This window comes from Elephas maximus, chromosome 19, assembly GCF_024166365.1.
Source record: "Elephas maximus indicus isolate mEleMax1 chromosome 19, mEleMax1 primary haplotype, whole genome shotgun sequence".
NCBI classification, from domain to species: Eukaryota; Metazoa; Chordata; class Mammalia; order Proboscidea; family Elephantidae; genus Elephas; species Elephas maximus.
Window position 1 is genome coordinate 23,775,519 of NC_064837.1, and position 26,832 is coordinate 23,802,350.

Consider the following 26,832-nt stretch of genomic DNA (forward strand, 5'->3'; position numbering starts at 1 on the left):
AGATGGAAACTGAAGAAAAAATTATTTTTCTGCTTTGGCTACAACAGATTTATTTGTATTAAAAGCAAACTTCCTATTTAGGATATTAAAAGAATCATCAAAGGCAGAGCATACATGTAACTACAGCATTTCTTACATTTCCATTTAATAGCTGTTCTATAACATAAATTGTTAGCATCTTGTACTTCAAGCTAAATCATATCATCCTAAAAAGTGTTTAGAACTCTGTGGCAGTTACAGGTATAATTTCTTTTTTATGTTACAAGAGGTCAGTTTTTTCAGACGGCACCATCACTAGAAAACTTCCTGTGTATCATTTGACATATAGCTAAAAATCACGGAACAGAAAACACATGAATACTGAAGTTTATGTCTGAAAGATTTTTCCATCTGTAGCCAGCTTATTGTGAAAATAACAGGTGTCAATTTTTTAACTTTAAATATGACGAGATGAAATATAAAAATTAAACACTTAAGTAAATGACGTACCAGAGAGTCCTACAAGTATTTTATTGCAAAGGTTCATTACCTAAACACTCATGAACAATTTTTGGAAGGGGTATTTCATAGAAAAATTCTGCTGGTTAATGAAACCGGCTGAAATAGGCTACTAACAGCTATTATACCACCTATAATATAACTATGGTAACTTTTCCTCTGCTTTGCAAGTATTTGAAATAACAATGAATTAAGGACCTCTGAGACTCAGAATTAATTATGGCCAATAATAATAAGTGGCTGAGAACTCCTTGGTTACAGCAATGCACAGGGTTTTAAAAGTAATGACAAACCCTACCCAGGAAAAAGAAGTCAGGAATAGGAGGAGGATATGCAATGTGTGGCTAACTGCCTCCACGAACAACTGCCCCCTTTGCCATGAGGCCAGAAGAACTAGGGATGGTGCCTGGCTACCATTACTGAATATTTTGATCAAAGATTCTACAAAAGAATCCTGATCAAAAGGGGGAATATGCAGAACAGAATTTCCAATTCCCACAGAATCCAGGCTTTCTAGAGCCATGGAGAAGGACGAGCCCCTGAAACTATTGTCCTGAAATAATACTCAAATCTTAAGCCAAAAATATCCCCTGAAATCTTCTTAACACTAAACAGTTTATCTTAACTAGTAAAGAATATCTGCCTTGAGCATGTTCTCTTTTAAGATCTATCCATATGGGATAAACTGACAACAGCGATTTGAAAGGTTAGATAGGACCTCTGGGGGGGCGAGTTTATGTTAATGGGAGAGGAACAACTTGGTAAAGGAGGTTGAGAAAAGCTGCTCAATTTGAAGAATGTTACCAGTGTCACTGAACTGTACATGCAGAAACTGTTGCTGTATGTTCTGCTGCATATATTCTCAAGAAGAATAAAATAAATTATAAAAAAGAAAGTAATGACAAACCCAAGTACATAATACGCCTGATACAAACAATTCTTCCTCGACCTGTAAAATAAAGCACAAAATGAACACAATGCATCAGCCAAGTGTTTAGTGAAGAAACCCAAAAACCAAACCCAGTGCCGTCGGGTCAATTCCAACTCACAGCGACCCTACAGGGCACAGCAGAACTGCCCTATAGAGTTTCCAAGGAGCGCCTGGTTGATCTGAACTGCTGACCTTTTGTTTAGCAGCTGTAGCACTTAACCAGACACCACCAGGGTTTCCAAACCAAACCTGTTGCCATTAAGTCGGACTCATACTGAAGAAACCCTAAACAGACTTGGTATTTACTTAATATACCTATTCACCAACTTATCTTACATGAAAACATTTTCTCCCCATAGATGGCCCACGTGTAGTAAAGGGTTTACTCAGTAGCCTGGGCTGTTCTTGCACATTCCAAAGGTTTTCAGAATGGCCTCTAACCTGTAAGCCCTTAAGATATCCTGCCTGAAAAGAGTATCTTTGTATCCCTGAGACCTTGGTACACTCCAGATGGTTTATGCTAACAACATGATATATGATGAACACATCATTTTGCTCACTGGGGCCCTGGGCCACACTGCATCTGTTTTACCTCCTGGGGGATCTACGTACTAGCTACTGAGTAGCTAAGGTCAATCACACAGACAGTCCATGCCTATGAGACTGGCCTCCAATAAAAACTCTACACTCCAAGGCCTGGGTGAGCTTCTCTGGTTGGCAAGATTTGCAGGTGTTGTTACTTATTTTGCTGGGAGAATGAAGTGCTGTTGATTTGACTCCACTTGGAGAGGACAACTGGAAGCTCATGCCTGGTTTCCCCAAGCACCTCTTTGCTTTATTTATTTTAATCTGTATCCTTTCATTGTAATAATCTGTAGCCATGAGTACAACTGCTTTTCTGAATTGTGTGTCCTTTTAGTGAGCCATTAAATAAGGTTAGTTTTGGGATCCCCAACACAACCTATAATACAGTGAAATTCTTACTTAATAAATGGGATTTCTTCTGATTTCAAGGTCTGATGTCACCTACTTTATTTCCAAAGAGACAGAAGTAGTACTACATACTCACAGGAATGCCCTCTAGTATGTGGATTCCCTTTCCACCAGCTAAAAGTTGCTGACCAGATGGACGAAGGTGCTTCTGTTGAAAGAAACAAGTACTGCCCCACTGCCAACAGATCCCTCCTTTTCTTCTGTGAGAAGACAGGTTAACTTTCAAGAAATCTATGAAATGGACTCACTGGTGCCTTCTCTTAAGTTGCCATTACTGACCCATACTGTTGTTAGTTCCTGTTGAGTCGATTCTGACTCATGGCGACCCATGTGTTACAGAGTAGAAATGTTCCATAGGGTTTTCTTGGCTGTAATCTTAAGAGAAGCAGATCACCTGGCAGGCCCTTCTTCTGCAGTACCGCTGGGTGGGTCTACTGCCAACCTTTAGGTTAGCAGTGAAATGCCAACTATTTGTACCACCTAGACGCCTTACTGACCCATAGTTGAGCGAAGAACTTTTAAAGTTCTTCTACCCTCATATTAATTTTGCACTTTTTTGGTTAAAAGTGTGCCAGGGTTCCCCAAAACAACCCTCAGGTTTGAGGATTCACTAGAAGGACTCAACAGGATCCAGAAAAGATATTATATTCTTGGTTATAGTTTATCACAGTGAAAGGACAGCAAAACCAGCAAAGGAAAAAAAGGTGCATAGGGTAGAATCCAGGAAAACCAGGCATGAGCTTCCAGTTCTCCTCTCCCATTGGAGTCACGATGAAGCACTAACTCTTCCAGCAGCAATGTGTGACACAACACGTGCAAATGCTACAAACCAGGGAAGGTCACATGAGCCTTGGTGTCCGGGGTTTTCATTAGGGGCCAGTCACGTGGGTATGGAATGTCCACGTGACTGACTTTAGCTACTTAGTAGCTAGTATGTCAATTTCACCCAAGAAGTTAAATTGATACAGTGTGGCTCAGGGCTATAGGTGAACAAAAAAACAAGTGTTCATCATAAATCGCATTATTAGCACAAACTATCTGACCTGGCCCAAGTTCTCAGGTATACAAAGACAATCTTATTAGCCAGGAACTAGTCATAGACCACTCCTTTCTTTGGAATGTGCAGGATTTCAGCACCTAAATCTGCTGAGTTAACCCTTTACTACACAAAAGGTTTAGTTCCCACAAGGATCTGTCAATTAAAGGATCACCAAGAATTATAGCATTTAAGAGCTTTTGGTTTATCAGATCAAAACATCCCAACTGTGTCGGCCAGTGACAATTACATCACTGTATAAGGTCTCTCAATTCCCTAGCCAGCCTAGCCTTTCTCGTTCCCTTACGGAAGCTCTTAACTGTTGCTAGTTTCTAAAAAAAAATAATGAAGATGATACTCAAGTATGGAATTACCTACCACCCATGTAAGAATGAGATTTTAATTTATCTCACTACTAAATCAGTGAAAGTATCACACTATTATAATGGCTTCCATTCTGAGACACAGGCCTAAAACATTAATTAAAAGCCTACAACGAATAAATTGCACTATCATGAGCTCATCAAATTAAATGATTTAGGATTCCCTATCTTTCACTTAAAGTTTAAATGCAGAATGGTAAATAGTGACACTTTTCCTGGAAATATCAGATAGGTTAACCTGTGTCCCAGTGTTTTTCATGCATAGTCCCAGGAGCTATACCAGGTATTGTTTTACAGTTCATTATTATCCATAGTACCTAACATACTATTTTTAGACATTAACAGTAGTAACAGGAGAATGTTAAAGCCTCTATCTTGAGAAAATCTTATAGGCAGTGGTTGAGAGCAAGACTATGCAGTCAGCTGCCTGGAATTGAGCCTCAATCCCAACACTTATTGGCTCTGTGACCTTGGGCAAGTTTCTACCTTTTGTCCCTCCATTTCTTCTTTCGTAAAATGGGAATAATTACAATACCTTTTCCAGAGTCTTTCTTTTTTTTAATAGGGATTAAATAAAGTCCTACGTGTAAAAAACTTAAAACTGTGTCTGGCATATCATAGAAACTATTTAAGTAATGGCTATTATCATCACCATTACCACCAGAGTCCAAGGGACTGAGAACATTTAGCTTACATTATTAGCTTGTTAATTTGCATCTTACCCCAAATGGTAGAAGGAAGAGCAGTATTATCCTCTTGACTGACAGGCACTTTATTGGATTCCACTACAACACAGCTGCCTCACTGGTTTCATTTGCAAAATGGTGATGCTAATAACCTATCTCATAAGGCTGTGTGGGGATTAAATAAGATAACTGTTCAGAAGGTCTGTTTTGTGGTATTACCACAAAAGGACATACTGAAAACACTAAGCTCTGCCAGAATGTTTGGGATTTCAAAGTTACCTGGTTCCAAATATTCAAGCACTTCTGCAAAGCTGATATTTAATATACTTCAAGGTATAAACCCCAAAGGTGCTAGAAGAGCAAATTAATTAAAAAAAAAAAAAACTGTTCCCTTCTTTCACATTCCCTGGTTAGGATACATTTCTTCAAAATAGTCAATGTGTGGAGGCTGGAGTATGTCAAGGGCAGAGAGTACCTGAGAAAAGGAGAAAAAAAAAGTCAAATTTAGGGAACTAAAAAGGAAACAAAATTTAACATCATAAATACAGTACTGCTACCTCTTTAATGTTTTAAAGCTTAGTTACAACTGTCCACTGAAATTAACTAACTTATCCATCAAGAAACTCACAGCACTAAGCATTAAGACAATTCTACCTAAACCAAAACGAGAGAGGCAACTGGATTATACCACATTCACAGGAGAGAACTGGAAAGAAATGCACTATTTATAACAATCAGTGTTGCCATAAGAGAATGAGAAGCCGTATCTACCATTCCTTCATTTATTCTTCTGTTCAATGAATGTTTACAAAGTGCTTTCTATCTGGCAGGCATTGTGGTAGGCCCTATGGTTATACTGAGGAACAAAACACATTGCTAGTCTCATGCCTAGGGGAGAGGCAGGCACCAAGCAAATAGTTACACAAATATATAATTATACTATGTATTATCATGAAGGGAAACAGCAAAGAGGGATGGGGAGAAAAAGCTTTCTTTAAAAAAAAAAAAGACTTGAAGGCTGAATACGAATTGGTCAAGCAACGAGTAAGAACAACAACAAAAAACCAAAGCCACTGCCACTGAGTCGATTCTGACTCATAGCGACCCTACAAGACAGAGTAGAACTGCCCCATAGGGTTTCCAAGGAGCGCCTGGTGGATTCGAACTGCCAATCTTTTTGATTAGCAGCCAAATCTTAGCCACTACAAGGGTTTCCAGTGAGTAGGCAATATAAATGTATAGAGGCAAGAAAGAACCAGACAGACTCTAGAAACACGAAAACCAGCATTTGTGGAATATAGTGGATGTGAGCAAAACTGCCTGGGATAAAACAGGAGAGGAAGACAGCAGGTGTATCACACAAAAATCTTTTTAAATTATGTTAAACGGTTTGAATTTTATTCCAAGGGCAAAAAAAGAAGTCACTAGGGTAGTAAAAAAGACCTTACGGCACCTGAAATTCAGTCCTTTATAAAAGCAGCATACTATCATTGCAGCTTCTGCCACTGAAACCTAACAAACAGGCCTACTCCCCTTACCAGCTGTCCAGCTACTCTTTTTTAAGTCCCATCTATTATGTCAAGCCTAAGAATTTGAACCTATCTTGCTAATGATAAATACTAGGCTCAAGGGACATGGAGGAAATTACAACAGGAAATAAACCATGTGGTACAAGTTCAGGTTTTCTGATCTTTAGCTTAGTATCTCCTGGCTACTCACATCTTTTTAAGATTTTTTTTTTTTTTGGTAACGGAAAATTTCAAACGTACAACAGTGGACAGACTGGTATAAAGAATGCCCATGTATTCAATAAGTGGCTTTGACAACTATCCACAGATGGCCACTCTGTTTCATCTATAACTCTTCACCTATGTAATTCTGAAGCAACCTGATTTATCATTTCATCCATACATATTTCAGTATTTTTAGAAGATAAAAATGTTAATAAAAATACAATTATCAAATCTAAAATTTTAATGTATTTTTAACATCACCAAATATCCAGGGTTCAAATTTCCAATTGTCTTATAATTTTCAAGTTTGTTAGTTTAAGAAACCTAGTTCATTTTTAAAAGTTATTCTTTTTCAGTCAAGCATTCATTTTAAAATTTTAAATTAAACTAAAATCTTCTATAATTAAAGAGACTTTACCTACATTAAAACAGAGATTGTAAAATAATTCAGATGTTTTATAAGAAATATGTATCTTTGGAATTAAACTGTTTATACTTACAATTTTAGTATAAATGGAAAATAACAGATTTTCCAGCCTTTCCAAAGAATAATTTTTATCATATGAAAGATACATTATTTCTCTATTTTTAAGCTATACAATTAGCCAGTATCATGAATCCACATATATTTATTTCTCATTATGTGACAGAACAATTTTTAACATGAATATCTGATGCTTGAAGGAGACAGTTAGAAATTAGTATTTTACTTGACATCTTTTGGACTTTAAACTCTGTATCTGAACAACATACATCCTGTCTTGGGGGAAAACAGAATGCAGTGAGTGACAGTGTCCATTAGACAAAGCTATTTTACACTTCAAATCTATCTGCTATAATTAGAGGTTATCCAAAGGAAAGTGACAACCATACATTTTAAACCTTGATAAAGAAGAATGAGGTTTCTTACGCCATATTTGATGAGGCTTTTTTGTAGAAAAGCCATACAAAACAGGGTTAGGAATTTGCATTTAGCTGTGATTGTTAGCTTCAAAGGTACAATATTTAAAATTCTGCCCGGAATTTTTTAAATGCCTGTTGTTTTATTCTCTTACTCTTTCCACCGCAAATATCTACTGGAAGATGGTGTTCTACAGTGTTTCCAGGTGACAGAAGTATTCAGGAATGATCCAGGAGTCTTAGAGTGATGTAAATGGGAATGTGAGAAGGAACAGCAGCGGTTTCAAACTCCAGACTTCATGTCTGACTCTCCACTTGAGTAGTCTGAGTTCCTGTATAACCCACTATTATTTGTGGGAATAAAGTGTGAGAGATTAGCCTAAGGTATAAACAGGAGGGCACTTGTAAAGATGTCTAAAGAGTCAGAGTATCCCAAAATATCACCAGCTCTTCAAAGGATCTTTAAAAAAATTAAGCAGAATTGTCTAATTAAAAAATGATCTAAAGCCACATCCTTAAATGACAGTTATTACCAGTGTCTCAGCACATTTTTCAAATCTTTTAAGAACTGGACAAAAGGTCATCATGAATGGAAAATGTGGAAACCGTATTCAACTGTGTGGGTCATAACAAATTATGTGATGAGAGTTGAACAACATGATGAACAGAACCCCCCCCCCCCCGCAAAAAAAAACCCCAAAGCTCATTATGGTAGCTCTTTTTTAAGATTTTAACAACCAGGATGTTAAGATTTACTATACACTGGTTACATTATTAGCAAATGGCTTAGTTTCAGTTAGCCCTTAATTAAAAAAGACAATTTACTGCTGTGAATAATCTCAGTTGCAAATATAACAAGAAATTCAACTCTTCACTCATACAACACACATTTACTGAGTTTCTACTCTGCCAAGAACCAAGGATTCAAAGACAGGAATAAGGCACAAGGAATCGAGTTAAGACCCAAAAGAGTCCTGGTGGCACAATGGATAAGCGCTTGGCTACTACTAACTGAAAAGTTTGTGGCTAGGACCCACACAGCGGTTCTGCAGGAGAAAGACCTAGCAACCTGCTCCTATAAAGATTATAGCCTAGAAAACTCTATGGGGCAGTTCTGCTCTGTCACTAGGGGTCACTATGAGTCAGAATCAAGTTGACAACACCCAACAACTGTTAAGTCCCATTTTAAACAAAGGAACTAGGGAACCTCCCCCTGCAACATTCTCTCACTGCCAATAGATTCTAAGTTCTTTAAGGAAGAGACTATGTTACTTTTTTTTTTTTTAAATAGAGTTGTAATATGGTAAACAAATCCAAAATGTAAAATTTGATGAATTTTTACTTGTTCAGAGTTTACCACTATTCTCACTTCTATGACCACAGATTCGTTTTGCCTGTCCTTAAACTTTATACAACTTGAATCATAAAGTGTGGAGCCTTTTCCACACGGCTTCTTTTATTTACTGTTATTCCTGAGAGATTCACCCACAATGCTGTGTGGATCAGTGGTTCATCCTTTTCACTGATGCTCAATATGTATGGTATGATGTGCTGTATCATATGACTAGAATATATCACAATGTATTTCACCAGAGTAATGCCGGCACACATTAGGTTGTTGCCACTTCCTAGATATTATGAATAAATCTGCTAGGAATATTCTTGTTCAACTTTCAGTGCATATATGCATTCATTTCTTCTGAGCGTATTCCAAAGAGTAGAAGTACGTTGTCCTAGGGTAGGTATATATTTAGCTTTAGTGGAAATTGCCTGTTTTCCTAAGTGGTTTTACAAATTTACGCTCCAGTCAGCAATGATAAGAATTTCAGTTGCTCCATATTCTTGCCAACATTTGGTATTGTCAGTCTTTTTAATTTCAGCCATTCTGGTGGGCATATAGTGGTATCTCATTCTAGTTTATATTTCTCTGACAACTAATGACTTAGTGCACTTTTTAAAATATGCTTCTCAGCCATTTGGTTATCCTCTTTTGAAAAATTCTTAAGTCTTTTACTGATGGGTGGAAAATTTTTATTTGCAGAAGCTCTTAATAGGACTATGATGTTTAAATACAGAACTTATCGTCTGAAAAACACCCACTAAAAACACTGCTTGCATCTAATTGTCTTCCTCAAACGTCAAATACTTATTTTAAAATTTGTTCTATCACATAATATATTCTGAAAACAAGTCTTTTGCTGGAAGTATGTCTGAGGTCTCTTTTCATTCTCTTAACAGTAAGTTTGATGAACAGCTCTTAATATTAATGGTGTCCAATTCAACAATCATTTTTTAGAATGATTAATGTTTAACTTGTCCTCTTAAAGAGTCCTTGCTTGAGGGACCCCAAAGAACATGAACCCGCAGACTCTCTGTTAGCCCAAAACTAAAACCATTCCCGAAGCCAACTCTTCAGACAAAGACTAGACTGGACTATAAAGCATAAAATGATACTGGTGAGGAGTGTGCTTCTTAGCTCAAGTAGACACATGAGACTAAGTGGGCAGCTCCTGTCAAGAGGTGAGATGAGAAGGCAGAGGGAGACAGGAGCTGGTTGAATGGACATGGGAAATACAGGGTAGAGAGGAGGAGTGTGCTGTCACATTATAGGGAGAGCTACTAGGGTCACATAACAATGTGTGTATCAGTTTTTGCATGAGAAACTGACTTGAATTGTAAACTTTCACTTAAAGCACAATTAAAATAAAAGTCTTTGCTTATCTCAAAGTTAAAAAATATTTTCCTATGTTTTATTCTAGAAGTTTTACTATTTTACTTTTCGCATTTAGGGCTAATGATCTGTTTTTAATTTATTTACGTATATAGTGTGAGGTAGGGGTTGAGGCACATTTTTTGTCCGTATGAATACCTAATACCGATAGGGTCGCTATGAGTTGGAATCAACTCGACAGCACTGAGTCTGGTTTGGTTTTTTTATGAATACCTCATAGACTCAGAACTGTTAACTGAAATGGCCATCCATTCCTCACTGAATTGCACTAGTGCCTCTCTTATAAATCAGGTGAATATGTATGTGCATGTCAGTTTATAGACTATTCTATTTCATTAATCTATCTGCCTATCCTTGTGCTGCCTTGGTTACTGGAGCTTTATATAATTTGATATCTGATAATGTGAATTTCCAAGTCTGTACAGCTTCCTGAAGATTGTCTTGGCTAGTTTGTATCTTTTGGATTTTAATATAAATTTTAGAATAAGTTTGTCAGTTCCATGCACACATACATACAAAACCATGCTGGGATTTTGATTGGGATTGCATTGAATATATAGCTCATAACAGGCATATTAACAGCATTGAGTCTTCCAGTTCATGAACATGACAGGCTATTATTTTAAATGCATCAAGAATCTGCCCAGTACCACAAACTTTAGGGACACACCAAACAACAACAAATCCACTGGAAAGCAACCTGCCTCTATAGTATCCTTTGACTTTTCACAATGCATAGCAGAATTGTTAGTATTACTGATGTCTGCAGCTCAAAAGCATGTCTGCATTCAGAAAAGGGTACTATTCGTGCCAAATTGGTATGATTTTTTATCCTACTTATGAATTGCATTTGACTGTGTGGATCATAACAAAATTCCAGATAACACTGTGAAGAACGGGAATTCCAGAACACTTAATTGTGCTCATGTGAAACCTGTACACATACCAAGAGGCAGTCTACCAAACAAAACAAGGGGATACTGCATGGTTTAAAGTCAGGAAATATGTGCATCAAGATTTCCTCCTTTCACCATATTTATTCGATCTGTATGCCAAGCAAATAATTTGAGGATCTGGACTATATGAAGAAGAACACAGCATCAGGATTGGAGGAAGACTCATTAACAACCTGAGGTATGCAGGTGACACAACCTTGCTTGCTGAAAGTGAAGAGGACTTGAAGCACTTACTGATAAAGATCAAAGACTACAGCCTTCAGTATGGATTATGCATCAACATAAACAAAACAAAAATTCTCTCAACTGGACCAATAAGCAACATCATGATAAATGGAGAAAAGATTGAAGTTGTCAAGGATTTCATTTTACTTGGATCCACAATCAATGCCCATGGAAGCAGCAGTCAAGAAATGAAATGACATATTGCATTGGGCAAATCTGCCGCAAAAGACCTCTTTAAAGAGTTGAACAGCAAAGATGTCACTTTAAGGACTAAGGTGCACCTGACCCAAGCCACGGTATTTTCAATCACCTATTATACATGCGGAAACCCTGGTGGTGTAGTGGTTAAGTGCTACAGCTGCTAACCAAAAGGTCAGCAGTTCAAATCCACCAGGTGCTCCTATAGGGCAGTTCTACTCTGTCCTCTAGGGTCGCTATGAGTCAGAGTTGACTCGAAAGCAATGGGTATGGGTACTATGCATGCAGAAGCTGGAAAATGAATAAGGAAGACCGAAGAAGAATTCATGCCTTTGAATTACAGTGTAGGGGGAGGATACTGAATATACCATGGGCTGCCAGAAGAATGAACAAATCTGTCTTGGAAGAAGTACAGCCAGAATGCTCCTTAGAAGCAAGCATGGTGAGACTTCATCTCACATACTTTGGACATGTTATCAGGAGGGACCAGTCCCTGGAGAAGGACATCATGCTTGGTAGTGGGTCAGCAAAAAAGATGAAGACTCAATCAGATGGACTGACACACTGGCTCAACAATAGGCTCAAACATTGCAATGATCGTGAGGATGGCGCAGGACTGGGCAGTGTTTCATTCTGTTGTACATACGGTCACTTTAGAGGTTGAAATCGACCTGATGGCACTGAACAACAACTTAGGAACCATAAGAGGACTTGTTTGAGTTAGGTCAGACTACACAAAGGAAAATGAATAATTCTTCTTTGCCTCCATTACCTCTACCTTGTCTCATTCCAGCCCTCTCTACAGCATACGAGAGCTAAAAGACTGGAAAAAGTAATCCCAAAAGGGAGATCATGGAGACTCTAGGATTTCTTTTTTCTGTCACTTTCATTCATTTACTCAATAGTTCACTCTTCAAATACACTGACTACGCATTGTGTGCTTAGTGCTATTGGCTAAGGACAAGAAAATGCCCAAGGCCTCTACTGCTGGGTCTCATAAGCAAGAAACCATGGACCCTAAGGGGGTTCTGAATGGCCTTTAGGAGATTAGTGAAAGCCTAAAATGACGAAAAAATTGTGTCTGTGCATTTTTCCAAGACAGGGTTCATAACTTTTATTAAATTCTCAAAGAATCTGATGAAAACACTCAAACATCACTTTCCCATGTTGATCATGTACCAATTACGTGTGTATGGGCACATATACACACGTGTATAGATGGGTGAGGTGGAGACAGCAATATGCAAGACTTTAAAGTAGAGCAGACTCTAGGCACTGGTGAGAAGCCTAAAAGATCTCAATCTTTAGAGAGTTAAACCCATTTCTGCTTCCTTAAGTTACTGTACCAAGGTGAATCTATCTTTTAAGATGATGTAGTAGCTACTAGCAGGGCCTTGTAGCTATTCTCTGACGTATAAAAGCCTTCCAAACTAAAATCCAACCTTCTTACAATGGCCAGATTAATCTTTCAAAATGCCATTTTCACCATGGCAGTCCTTACTTCTCCTATTCATTCAAGTCTTACTCTCAAAAGGTTCATCTTAAGTTTTACCTTCTCCATATTTGAAGTGTCTTTGACCTTTTAAGTCTACAATTTGGCTGCCAGCATTTACCTGAGAATCTTTTAAAAATACCGATAACTTGGCCTCAACCCCAGTGATTATATTTAGCAGGTCTGTGGTGAGACTCATGAACCTGCGTTTTTAAGGCTCCTCTGGTGATTCCGATATGCTTCTAGTACTTTTCTATAAAAGAGGCTGTCCTGTAGTCATGTTTAGCCATGCAGGCAGGCCTCCCAAGGCACCTTTATCACAGTATTTATCATATCACTAAAATCATTTAAACTCCTTGAGGGTGGAAACTCCTAGAAGCTGGTAGAGTTCAGGCATATAGGATGTGTACAATAAATGTTTATTTAATTAATGAATACGGGCTCTGTAGCTGGACAGATTTAAGCTCAAACTCCTTCCACCTTGACCTCAAGCAAGTTAACTTATTCCAAGCCTCAGTTTTCTCCTCTGTAAAGTAGGTATACCAAGCCCTATCTGACAAGACTTTTAAGGATTAAATGAATTAACATACAGGTGGTGCAGTGGATAAAGAGCTCGGCTGCTAACCAAATGGTCAGCGTTGGAATCCACCAGCTGTTCCTTGGAAACCCTATGGGGCAGTTGTACTCCATTCTATAGGGTCGCTATGAGTCAGAACTGACTCAACGGCCACGGGTTTGGTTTTTGTTTTTTTCCTCAAAAAGAATCATGTTTTAAACTTTTTCCTATGCTTCACAAAACCTTCACTGTGCTCTGTACACAGGACATAATTAAATAACATCTGTTGCCTTAACTGCGTTGAATACCAGTTTCCGCTTAGATGGGCATTCCACACATACCAGGTACGCTGGCCCTGAGATGCTTTTGGAGACAGATCTCAAAACACAGCAGAAATTCATTATGATTATAATAATGGTGCCATGTCACCTCAGCTCCAACTAGCTGCTTCACTTTTGAACATTTGAACACTCCCAAAGAGGTCACAGACACTCTCTTACGATAGAGCTCACGAGTTCCAAACAGTGGTTGCTGTGTTTTAATTGGTGTAATTTTCAAGAATTCAGTTTGTTTCTTTTCTTATACTATTCACTTTGACACTGTCTTTTGTAACTTAATTAGTTACTCCATAGGAATGAGCCATGAGCAAAGATACCAACAGAGATGAACAGCAGCCTATTATACCACCCCTCCTTTACATAAGAAGACAAGATTGAACATAATACACAATTGAAACTCTTGGTAAGTGAATTCCTGCAGCCACCTTTGAAATATTTCTTCACCACGGATACATTTACTTGAGTCTCTGACTAGGTATGTAAGATTTGCACTCTTTAATATTAGGGTGGTACTCAGAAAAACTTGAGAAATAAATAAGCAAGCATTAGACATCATTCTAAATCACTCCCCCAAATCTGAAGAACCAGTCATAAAATAGCAGCATGAATGGTATTTTGAAAGCTATTAAAACAAACAGACACTTACATTGCTAGGTAGTTCCAACTGACTAATGGACAGCAATACCTTTTTTTAAAGTTTAGGAAAAAGATTTCAAGAGGGGTAACAACAACAACAAATCAGTAAAATGATATATGTCAAACCAAAAAGCTTCAAGTGAACCATGCTAGAAGTTTAATATTCCTAGTTTTACCAAATACTTCAAACTTTTATAAGTTCTCTCTCAAAGCAAGACCTAAACTTTGGCAAAAAAGCAGTCAGACTCACAAGAAATAGTTATTATTCTGAAAAAGTTTTTATTTCGGCAATTAAGATAGCATAGGTTCAGTACGATTATATGCGGAATTTGAGATCGTTTTTCTTTTCACATGAAATTGAAAATTATGTAAAAACAACACATGGGAAAATAACATGTATCAAACTTTTAATTCAGGACTAGCTGTAGAGAACCTAGACTCAACCACAATGAGTCTGGTCCCCAAGAGCCCTGACATCTCTAAACACAGACAAAAATAAGAGAGTCTATATTACCTTAAGGGTTGTACTTTTTCTTTCGTTGGGGGCGGGGGGTGGCAGTGGGGAGAAAGTGTTTTGTCACATCTGTAACATAACCTCTGATTAAAAGTATTAAAAGATAAAAATAAGGCTAAATCAGGAGCCAATTATTTCCACTTAAACCACGCACACTATATATTATACTGCATATTAATATTGTTTCTCAGGTAAATAGTAACATTTGCTTTGCACCAATATTTACCTGTCAATCAATAAATCTTAGAATTCACTTAAACTTGCTCATTTTTCAATCATAAAAAGGGTCTAATTTGCCTCAGGTGTCCAAAAACCTTGGTTGTGGTTTCTTTCTAATATATTTTCCCTACAAATATATGCTCCTTTTTTAAGGGCTTTAAAAATATTTAATAGCTTACACTCTTAGAATTAAAAAAGGCATTCAGACTGACAAACGGAGAGTGCACACGACAATTCAGAAGTCAATCTGAAAATTAATAGGTTCAATGTTTCCTAATTTGGAGGTTAGGCCTTGAACAATTCATAGCTTAATTTTCAAACCTCCCAGTAAATTTTGATAGTATGGGCTCCCTGATGATTTTAATAGGCTACTACGGTTGAAAACCACTGACTGCAATAGTGAAAATTTAAGACAGTCATAAAGACATAAAGAGTATATATAAAAGGGAGGCAAAGTACTGAAAGAAAACATACGTGTGTGTGTGTGCACGCACGTGTGTGCACACGCCTTTCGATCAGAACATATGAAATGAAACCCTAGGCATTCTCCTATAACCTCACTGGAGTGTTTACTGCTTTTTATAGTTTGGCAAAGAACTGTAGCTGATTTCCAAATTTTACTTGCATGTGCTCTTTTTAACCCTTTCCTGCCCATTACTAATTAAGTAGGTTTAGGAAGCGGTTTTCCCCAAACATCAATTTCACTTACATTGTCATGTTTAAAAAAACACAACATCTTCAATTCCCGGAAGACCCTTTTGCAAGAGACCAGATTCTGGAAGACGTTGGGCATCTTTTTGAGTGCTACTCTCTTTCCATCTCTTGGATCTGTTACTGACCTAAAGAAGCAGTTTTTGGGAGGAGAGGGGTGGAAAAAAAAGACAGAGAAATCAATTCCAGAATTTGTTCTTCAAAGTTTCAGATCATGACAAATACCTTTATTTTAAAACATTCTATATTAAAAAGCATTTAATAATGCTTAAGGTGTCAGTGAGAAAGATAAAAAAGCAGCACGCACCAACAGTCAAAGAGAACTTTAGCCCAATTTATCTGCCACACTCTTTTTTTTAATCCCGTCTAAATTTCTATAAACACTTACCCTTTCTGAGAACTCACTTAGCACTACACCTAAGGCAGGAAAGCTACTGATAGTAAAGCCATTTTAAAGGCGGGGGGGGGGGGGGGAGGGGGAGCGGAAGCACAGAATATTAAGTAACATGATCAAGGTCAAATTAATTTTATTCTCTTTCAGAACCATGTTCAAGATTGAAGAGATGTTCATTCTAAGGATATCACATTTAGTTAAAAAAAGAGTTCAATTTAAATATTTTGGTCTCTGTAAATGAACACCTTTTAGTAATATGTACTTCAGTATCACTAGCCCTGAAAGATGTCTCCTCCTCAGACATTTAACTACCAGCTCCACAGGAATCCCTCTAGCACCTAAGTTATGACAGGCTCTTTCCTTCTGTTTTCCAGCTCTTGGTGTGGCATCTGCTTCCTGTAGTAAAAAAATGTATCTGTTTAATAGCTCAGTGTCCCGTTTCTCTTGTTCAGTCTTCTAACACATATACAACCAATTCCCTGTAGTAAATCTCCCTATGTTTGGAATACTAGTGTGGTTTTCATTTTCCTTACTAAATTATTAAATCAAAATTAAATGAAACAGATAATACATTTGGTAAATATGGCCAGTTGGTCATTTGGCAAATTGATTCTCCATGAATTAACCTAAAGCTTTTTTTTTTTTTCCCCCTTTTACTAACACTGGTTGTCCTTGTAGATTTTATTCCTGACAGATTTATTTTGATAAATTCCTGCCTACCATTATCTTTCAGTTCCTGTTTCAGTCATCCAGTGCTTTGGCTATCCCTATCAGATTTGTGTCATTTATAAATTCAATCTATGCGTTGTCAATGATTTCATACAGCTTGAAAAGAAAACCAAGAATAGCTCTCTGCATCAGATACAGCACCAGAAACCATCTATGAACTGGAATCCAATCGTTCATCTTGGGTATGGTTACTCAATTAATCATTCATTCAATTAACTAAAATCACTGTTTATTTCTTCATCTTGTCCACAAAAAAAATCAGACACACATGAAATCGCCTTCATGAAAATAAAGCATTCCCATTATCTACCTGGAAACTCTGGTGGCGTAGTGGTTAAGTGCTACAGCTGCTAACCAAAAGGTCAGCAGTTCAAATCCATGAGGCGCTCCTTGGGAACTCTATGGGGCAGTTCTACTTTGTCCTATAGGGTTGCTACGAGTCAGAATTGACTACGGCTATGGGTTTTTTATTATCTACCTATCTAAAAACCACACCAAACTTCTTTCTGAATACCATGACTTCCTTATGAATTCATCTTAGTGATCACTACTTCATTTTATAAGTGCACAAGAAACTTTATTATTTTTTCATGAAACTTTTAAATGATGCATTCTTTTATTTTTAAACAGCTTCAGTACTCTACTTTCTTCCATTTACTGAAAAGCTGGTAAGACAAGCATGATCATTTTCAAGTTCTCAACAGCTTGAAATGTAATTCAATAGGCAGGAGACCTAACATTCTTGACTTGCTTAAAAACCACCAACCAAAACCTACCATACTGCTTGAAATCCATATAAATGAGGAAAGCAAAATAGGAAGGAAACTGAGTATATTATATTCAGACCACTAATTAAAAAGATCCCCCCCCCCCCATTTAAATATCCTACTTCTTCACATCAGTGAAATGACAAGAAACGAAAATTCCGGATCACAGAATGCATTCAGTTGTTTTATCTCTTTAGTCTTTTTTATTCTGGAATAGTTACTTAGCATTTCTTTGTCTTTTATGACATTGCCATTTTTAAATAGTATAGGCCAGTTGTTTTGTAGGATTCCCCTCAATTTGGGCTTGTCTAGTGTTTTCTCATACTATAGAAGTGATGTTGTCTCCTCAATGCGATTTTATTATAAAAAAAAATTATTTTATTTTATTTTATTAGGTGGCATATAATGTCAACTTGTCCCATTCCTGGTGATATTAACTTTGATCAAGTGGATAAGGTGTCGGCCCATTTCTCCCCGTAAAGTTAGTATTTTTTCTCTTTGTAACTACATCTACTCCTCACTTATTGACATGGTTAGGTTCCAAAGACTACGCTATGCAAAAATCAGCATTATGCGAAATACAATTTCCTACCCCAGCCTCCCCTCCTTCCTGGCCCCAGCTCTCCCAGCTGGGCAGCTGCAGTCCCTCTGTACCTGCAGCAGTCACGGGCTAGCCCTTGCTCTGCTTGCCAGAATCTGAATCCACGCTGTGGGCTGCTGGCCAGTGTCCCAGCTTGGGCTGAGCAGAGGGTGGGGTGCGCCAGGAGACAGCTGGGAGTAGGGATGGGAGGCATGAGCCGGGAGGAGCCTGAGCCAGTTCCAGGCTGGGGTTAAGTACACCCTCCTTACCACCCTGGAGAGATGTGCCCAGTGAAGGTGTAAGGGTATGTGACGTTGTTAATGTGCAAAATAGTCGGATGGTAGGTTTTTTACTGATTGTCAGGTAACAAGATAGGTGATCAGTGAGAAGTAGGTGTGATAAGTATCAAGGTGAGCAGTTCAAATCCACCAGCGGCTCCTTGGAAACCCTATCGGAGCAGTTACTCTGTCCTATAGGGTCGCTGTGAGTCAGAACTGACCTGACAGCAACGGGTTTTTTTTGGGGGGGGGGAAGATATTTTGAAATTATGATGATTTTTGATTGACAAATTTTTGCCCAAATCAATTATTACTATGATGGTGGTCAAATGATACTTTAATAATTTTTATATCTCTAACAACTGTAAATACAATAAATATTAGTTTAAAAGATGTGTATACTGACTGAACACAATGCCCTCTCCAAAGACATCACACAACAGTATTTCTTCCCTACTTCTGAATTCTTACTTACTGGTCTTGACCCTACTGTGTTGAGGAAAGCTGCTCTAAAATAAACCCACTCCTGGAAATACTTGACAAAGGCTCAAGGTTAGCACTGTGCCTTGTAATGTTTTAAGGTAAAATTCACAAAGCCGAGTTTTATTTTATTATTCATGCAAAAGCCAGTCATGCCTGTGGCTGGTAACAATATAACTCTAATGAATGTGAATGGCAGTTCAGTAATTTCACGCCATGTTGAGTTTGTTCTCTCTTAACTTGGGGCAGCAGATGCTTTAGTTCAGCACAAACAGTACCACCGAACACAGATAAGTGTGGAAGCATGTTACACAGAAATGCTTTTATTTTCTTTGTTACTGAAAGGCTTACTGTGCTTAGTCTCTCTGCTCCTGCAATACCCTGGTTATTCCAACCGCACTTGTTCATGAAGCTCCAGCTGTAGAGATAATGAACAACACTGAGGGCAATTTTCCTCATTTCAGAAAAAAGGAGCCATCCTTCCACCTATAATTCACTTGCTGGTCAGTTACTTTCTCTGCTAAATACTAGGTTCCTTAAATAAAACAGTGCATCTATCATTTCATCTGATTACCTTCTTAAACACACAAATTATACTAACAGGTGTTTACTTCCTAAATTTAAAATTAATGTGTGATTCTGAAAACACCATGTGAAAGTTTTAAGGGCTGTGAGAAAGAATCCTTTCTCACATCTGCCTGGAGCGCATCAACCCTTCTCTGCACTTAGAACACAAGTTCAACTGTTTTTTAAAAAGCCAGAAGGATCCACAAGCCTTTCTTCAGAGGCGTACAGAGTCAGTCAAGAGTATGATACCAAAAACAGGAAGCTTTTTAGATTTGGCGTGGTTATTTTGCATGGTTTTTTTAATCCCAGGGAACTGTGACGATTGCCACAAATCTGTTTAAATCACCTACTGACAAGCAGAAGAGCTGGAATGAAACAAGAGTGAAATTTACTACTGGGGATACTTCCCAGGTGCTAGAATGTCACATTAAAACATCTGAAATTAGTATAACTAGTCAGCATGACTCCCCAAGACATTATATACTCCTCTTTCATTTTCATGTGAAGAATCTTTTCTCCCATGGCATGTTTTAGTAGTTTTTAAAGTTCGTATTTCTGATAAAGGCTTTTAACTACTTAAAGTAAATATACAATTTATAATGTGAATGCTTTAACTTGGTTTAAGAAAGGTTCTTTTAATTCTATTCATGTAAATTGCAATCAACACTCCTCTACATTTTGCTATACATACTACAATTACTATGTCAACTGTACCAACACAGTATACATCTGAGCCATAGACTCTCCTAAGGAGACGCTAAATGTTTAGGTTGCCTTCACAATTGCTTTAAAATGCATTTCCTTAAAAGTTATTTTTATTGACTACTGTTTGAGAAAACAATAGCACACTATGCAGCAAAATTTTTCACAACAAATACATCTAGGAAACTTATAAAAACACATTAAACTTATAAAATATATTTCAAAAATTAGTATACAACTCCATTTAGGTGAACGAACCTTCTAAACCTTGTCTTCTTACTCCAAAACCATAAATAAAAGAGGATTTTCATCTTTCATATTTATAAAATTTGTTCCATCGGTTAAATTTTTTTTTTTTTTATGTTTGCAATTTATTTTGATCTAAACTTGGTATTTGCTGAGTTAGCGCTTACACTGGGAAGATATTCTTTTCCTATTTTTTTCAAGATACTTACAAAATGATCCTCAAATTTGTTAATCTGATACTACAAGAAAAAAAGGCTTTATACAACAGCTAAACCAAAGTAGTAAAATAGTTCTTTTCTCATATCCTCTCAATGTAACACTATTGATCAGAAGAAGCAAAACGCCTGTATTTAAATATGAACTTATCATCTAACTCTGTGTTTAAATAAACATACTTTTTTCAAAAATGAGAATATACCCTCCGGTCTGTGCACAAAGATACCAGTAGATGTGACAACACTGGGTCATTCTAATCTGTAGTGAGATACCCAGGGGTGATAATAAGGGAGGAGGGAGGAACAGGCAATATCAGGCTGTCATATTTATTTACTAGTGAGACCTAACTTTTAAGACCCCCCCCCCAACCTTACCCTCCACCAATAATCACTGGGTAAGTTAAAATATTGATCGAAATTCACTTTATGCTAATTTCTGCCATCTTGGGAATTATTGGATGGTTCTTTAGACCACAAATTAATTAGCTCCATCCTTCCTGCAGATACAGGGGAGATAAGAGACTCTTCCTTTCCGTCAAATATCTCTGTGTGTAGGTTAATCCAATTGCAGGAAAGTTGCTATAATATTTTTTCAATGGGAATTTTCTCATGTTAGAGGATAAACAAGACACAGTCCAGTCTGCCAAGTCTAGAAGTTCTTATGGCCCACTAGCCACACTCTTCTAGAAACAGACCTATGAATACTGCATGGGGAAGAAAATCAGCTGCAATGAAGGAAAGGACTCTGTGTGATGCTACAAAGGAAAATAATTCATAATTGCATCTCCCCTTTACATTTGAAGAACTTAGTCTGGGCAAGAAGAGGTCACAAAAGGTAACAAAAACTAAAACTGTGTCAAAAAAATGCACTTGCTTTTAATCCCACTGATCACTCCCTCACAGTTATGTGCCCACTAAAAGAAACACAGGAATAGAAGATGTAAAAAAACTAAAGAATGGCAATTTCTGTCACACATTAGGTTTCTAAAGTCAGAAACACCAAATCAAAGAAAAGGACAGTTTTATTCACACAGTAGGTTTGTAACAGTGTGGCTTTGAGGATGTCACAAATCTTAATGAATTTAGAAACAGAAAGTTCACATCATAAGAAAAAAATTAATTGTTCTTAACTGCCATAGGGAATATTTTATTATTTAATATTTTAGTGGTTAAGCTAATATTTTCATAAATATGCTATATAAAATATAGGTTCCAATATGCTAATTAAAAGCAAACTGAATATACCAAGAGTAAAAAGACATTTTTGAGGTTAAAGGGCTAATTTGAATATGGCTTAATATTATGGTTATAAATAAAATGTCCATTTTTTTAAGGGATAAATATTTAAGTCTATATAAGTGAAATGACATGAGATCTGAGCTTTAAGATACTTTGTTTTAAGAAAATAATAACAGTAACAAAGGGTAGATGAAACAAATGAAGTAAATCTCCCTACGGATTAAATCTGGGTGGTAGGTATAATAAAGTCTCATTACAAAAATGTAAATGATGTTTGTTTGAAAAATCTTCACAATTAAAAAGTTGAAACTTATAAAAGATACTACTTAAGATAATGTAAAAAATATCCAATATTTACGGTTAAAACTAGCAAAAGCTGTGTAAGACCTCTATGTAAAAAGACTAAAAAACATTACGGAGAGGAATGAAAGACTTAAATAAATGGAACATACCATATTCATGGATTGGAAGACTCAATACTATAAAAAAAAAAAAAATCAGTTCTCCCAAATTGATTCAGTGTAGCTCCAATCAAAACCTCAAAATGTTTTCTTTTTGTGGAACTAGTCAAACTAGTGCTAAAAGTTACATGAAAATGCAAATGTGCCAAGAACAGCTAAGACGAACCAAAAAAAAAAAAAAAAAAAAACCATAAAACAAAACCCACTGCCACTGAGTTGATTTTGACTCACAGCTACCCTGTAGGACAGAGCAGAATTGCCCCATAGGGTTTCCAAGGAATGGCTGGTAGATTCAAACTGTCAGCCTTCTGGTTAGCAGCTGAGCTCTTAACCCAAACGCACCCACCACCAGAACTAGGTGGGGAAACTTACTGTACCAGATGTTGCTGTTGTTAAGTGCCATCTAGTTGTTCTGACTGGACAACACCTAACAACAGTTGATTTCAATTCACAGCGACCCTATGTACAACATAACAAAACACTGTCCAGTCCTTCGCCATCCTCACAATCGTTGCTATGTTTGAGCCCATTGTTGCAGCCACTGTGCCAATCCAACTCACTGAGGGTCTTCCTCTTTTTAGCTGATCCTCTGCCTTACCAAGCTGGATGTCCTTCTCTAGGGACTGTTTCTCCTGATAACATGTCCAAAGTCTGTGAGACAAAGTCTTGTTATCCTCACTTCCGAGGAGCACTCTGGCTGTATTTCTTCCAAGATAGACTTAGACTTGTTCGTTCTTCTGGCAGTCCCTGGTATATGCAATACGCTTCCCCAACACCATAATTCAAAGGCATCAATTCTTCTTCAGTCTTCCTTGTTCACTGTCCAGCTTGCACATGCATATGAGGCTACCGAAAATATCATAGCTTGAGTCAGGAGCACCTTAGTCCTCAAAGTGACATCTTTGCTTTTTAACACCTTGAAGAGGTCTTTTGCAACATATTTGCCCAATGCAATACGTTGTCTGATTTCTTGGCTGCTGCTTCCACAGGCACTGATTGCCATTCCAAGCAAAATGAAATCCTTGACAACTTCAATATTTTCTCTGTTTATCACGATGTTGCTTACTGGTCCAATTGTGAGGATTTTTCTCTTCTTTATGTTCAGGTGTAATCCATACAGAAGGCTGTACAGTCTTGGATCTTCATCAGTAAGTGCTTCAAGTCCTCTTCACTTTTCAGCAAACGAGGTTGTGTCAACCGCATATCGCAGGTTGTTAATGAGTGTTTCACCAATCCTGATGCTCTGTTCTTCTTCATACAGTCCAGCTTCTCAGATTATTTGCTCAGCATAGACTAAGTATGGTGAAAGGATACAGCCCTGACACATCTTTACTGATTTTAAACCATGCAGTTTTAAACCTGTTCTGTTTGAAGGACTGCCTCTTGGTCTATGTACAGGTTCCACATGAGCACAATTAAATGTTCTGGAAGTCCCATTCTTCTCAGTGTTATCCATAATTTGTTATGATCTATACAGTTCAATGTCTTTGCACAGTCAATAAAACCCAAGTAAACTTCTCTCTGGTATTCTCTACTTTCAGCCAAGATGCAAGTGACATCAACAATGATAATCCCTGTTACACTTTGTCTTCGGAATCCAGCTTGAATCCCTGTCAATGTACTGCTGCTACTGTTTTTGAGTTATCTTCAGCAAAATTTTACTTGCATGTGATATTAATGATATTTGTTTGATAATTTCCACATTCTGTTGGATCACCTTTCTTTGGAATGGGCACAAATACGGATCTCTTCTAGTTGGTTGATCAAGAAGGTATCTTCCGACTGTTTGACACAGACTAGTTGGCACCTTCAGCACTGGATGCATTTGTTGAAACATCTCAATTGGTATTCCATTAATTCCTGGAGCCTTATTTTTCACCAGTGCCTTCAGTTATAAAACCACTGGCTCTCAGCTATAAAACTATTGGTGCTCTCAGCTTCCAACCCACCTATCTATATGCTACTCTATGATGGTTGGGCCAGAACTGCAAACCACTTTTTGGTTTTGCCAGGTGGCTCCTAATTAGGCTCTGTTAATAGCGGAAACTAGAGGGAGACTGCAACGCTGGAGGAGGAAGAAGGGACTTGCTCCTTCCTGTGGGCTTCTTGTCTGTTTCTTGTTCCTGTGTCACCTTAGCAACAATTCTTCACTCCCAGCAGCAGTAGTGCCTTCTTTGTGTAGTTGAATCTAGTTTACAGTCTTCTGGGCACTGGCAGAACGAGCCCCACTGCATCCCTAACCTCTCACCCCAGATACCAGCACCAGTTAAGACAATGCCCTCTCCTTTGAGATCTGAATTTCCACTGAACAGGGTTCTAAGATTTAATAATCCCAACCTCTTCCTCTATTCCCTCATTCCCAGGGATGGCAGTTGCTACTTCTATGATAACTTAGTGTTCTTGTCTTTTTAGTTAGTTGACAATGTTATACCCAATTAACATTTTTTCCCATACTAACTCTGTTTAAATAACTGGTGTGGTTTCTTCTTCCTTGATAGGACCTTGACAAATATGATAGTTTTTAATGTAAAGTACTGGAACAACTCAATATGCATACGGAAAAACAAAATGAACCTTGACTTCTACTCCACGCCATACAAAAAAAATAAATCCCAGGTGGATTGTAGATATAAGCGTGAAAAGCAAAACCACTTTTAGAAGACAACATATAGCAGAATATCTCATGATCTTAAGAAAGATTTCTTAAATAGGATACAAAAAGCACTAATCATAATTGAAAATACTGGAATATTTGACTACTTTAAAATTAGTAACTTTTTTTCATATCTGTGCATTGTTAAGAGAGTAAAAACACAAGTCGCAACATGCAACACATACAAGAAACAAAGGGTACTTATCTGGATATATACAGAACTCCTAGAAATTGATTTTTCAAAAGTGCTTGAATAGGTACTTTAAGAAAGAGGATAATCCAAATAGCCACTAAAAATGTGAAAAGGAGCTTAACCTCATTCGTCATTTGAGAAATAAAAATTAAAACCACAATGAGACAGTAAGTACTACATAATTACCAGAATGGTTGATATTTTTAGACGTCTGACAACACCAAATATTTTGTGAAGATATGGTGCAATGGCAATTCTTATAGACCGCTGATAGGAGTGTAAACAGGTACAATCACTTTGGAAAACAGTTGACATTACCAACTAAACTGAAGATATATACTCTACGACCCAGCAATTTGACTCCTAGTCTTTTATACATATTTGTAACACCCCTAAATTGGAAACAACCCAAATACAAGAAAAGCTAAGCTCTTTAAAAGTTCAGGGATGTACACCTAGGAGATAAAAACTATTAAGAAAGGAAGTAGTTATCATAAAAGTTAGAACAGTGGTTATATTTGGTGCTAAAAAAAGCAGGAGGTTAAAGCTGGGAGGGAGCCCTGGTAATACAGTGTTAAGAGTTTGGCTGCTAACCAAAAAGTGAGCAGTTCAAATCCACAAGCTTCTCCTTGGAAACCCTATGGTTCTACTCTGTCCTATAGGGTTGCTATGAGTTGAAATGAACTTGAGAGCACCTAACAATAATAACAATGTTGGGAGGGAGAATAGGGGACTTCTACTGGCAATAGCCTACTGCTCACCTGGATGGTGGTTACACAGGTGTGTACTTTGTGATAAATCACTGAGTTGGACATTTTATTTTGTGTACATTTCTATATGTGTTATTATATAATTAAAAAGATTTTTAAAAAGGAAACCTGCTTAGGTTATTTTCTAGCATAAAAAAATCATTTTAGCTTGAAATGTGTATAATGTATACTTTTTAAAGAAGATACTTGCCATTATTTTTCATAGGGATATATTGCTATAATAGCTCAAGAGATTTTGTAATTTCTTTCCCTGTGCCACTGGTTCATTCTGTAAAGAGGAGTGCACTATATTTTTCATGTTTTGGTAGAATTCCAAAGGAATTTGCTGGCTTAAAAAAATAAACGTTTCTTCATCATTACACAAGAATATGCTATTAAGAAGCATTCCACAGGAGAGAGTGCTGTCAGCAGAATTAAAGACAACAGTCCCATCCCTAATCTAATCACTACTCACATCTCCTAACTTCCTCCATTGTGAAGCAAAATGCTGAAGCAGCTACAATATATAGATGTGCTTCAGCTTTTTAATTAGTCTTTTAAAAATAACCAAAACCAAAAATATTATAAAAACAGGAGGAAGACTTCCAGCTGTGGCAAACTGAAGAGGTCAGCAAATCCTCTCCCCCCAAAACAACTATAAAACTGGACAAAACTGTCAAAAGTAACCATTTTAGGGCTGCAGAAAATGACCAAAGTCAAACTACAAGTTTAAAAGTGTTTACAGAAAATTGATGAACTTTGGGTAAGAACAGTGGAAGTCTGTGGCATTATTGCCTGGGGGCGCGCTCCCAGTTCCACCTCCAGCACAGTCCATGCAGTAGT

The 26,832-nt window shown here is 37.4% G+C and overlaps 1 protein-coding gene across 2 annotated transcripts in view; it reads right to left on the reverse strand.

Moving 5' to 3' along the window:
• Nucleotides 1–26,832, reverse strand: part of NLK (nemo like kinase) — a 184,696-nt gene that overhangs the window by 65,211 nt on the left and 92,653 nt on the right. For both annotated transcript variants that reach the window (XM_049861463.1, XM_049861464.1), the window contains exons 2-3: nt 15,735–15,864; nt 4,947–5,002 (exon numbers count right to left, since the gene is read on the reverse strand). In XM_049861463.1, the coding sequence (XP_049717420.1) occupies nt 4,947–5,002; nt 15,735–15,864 (186 nt within the window). The remainder of the gene's footprint in view (nt 1–4,946; nt 5,003–15,734; nt 15,865–26,832) is intronic.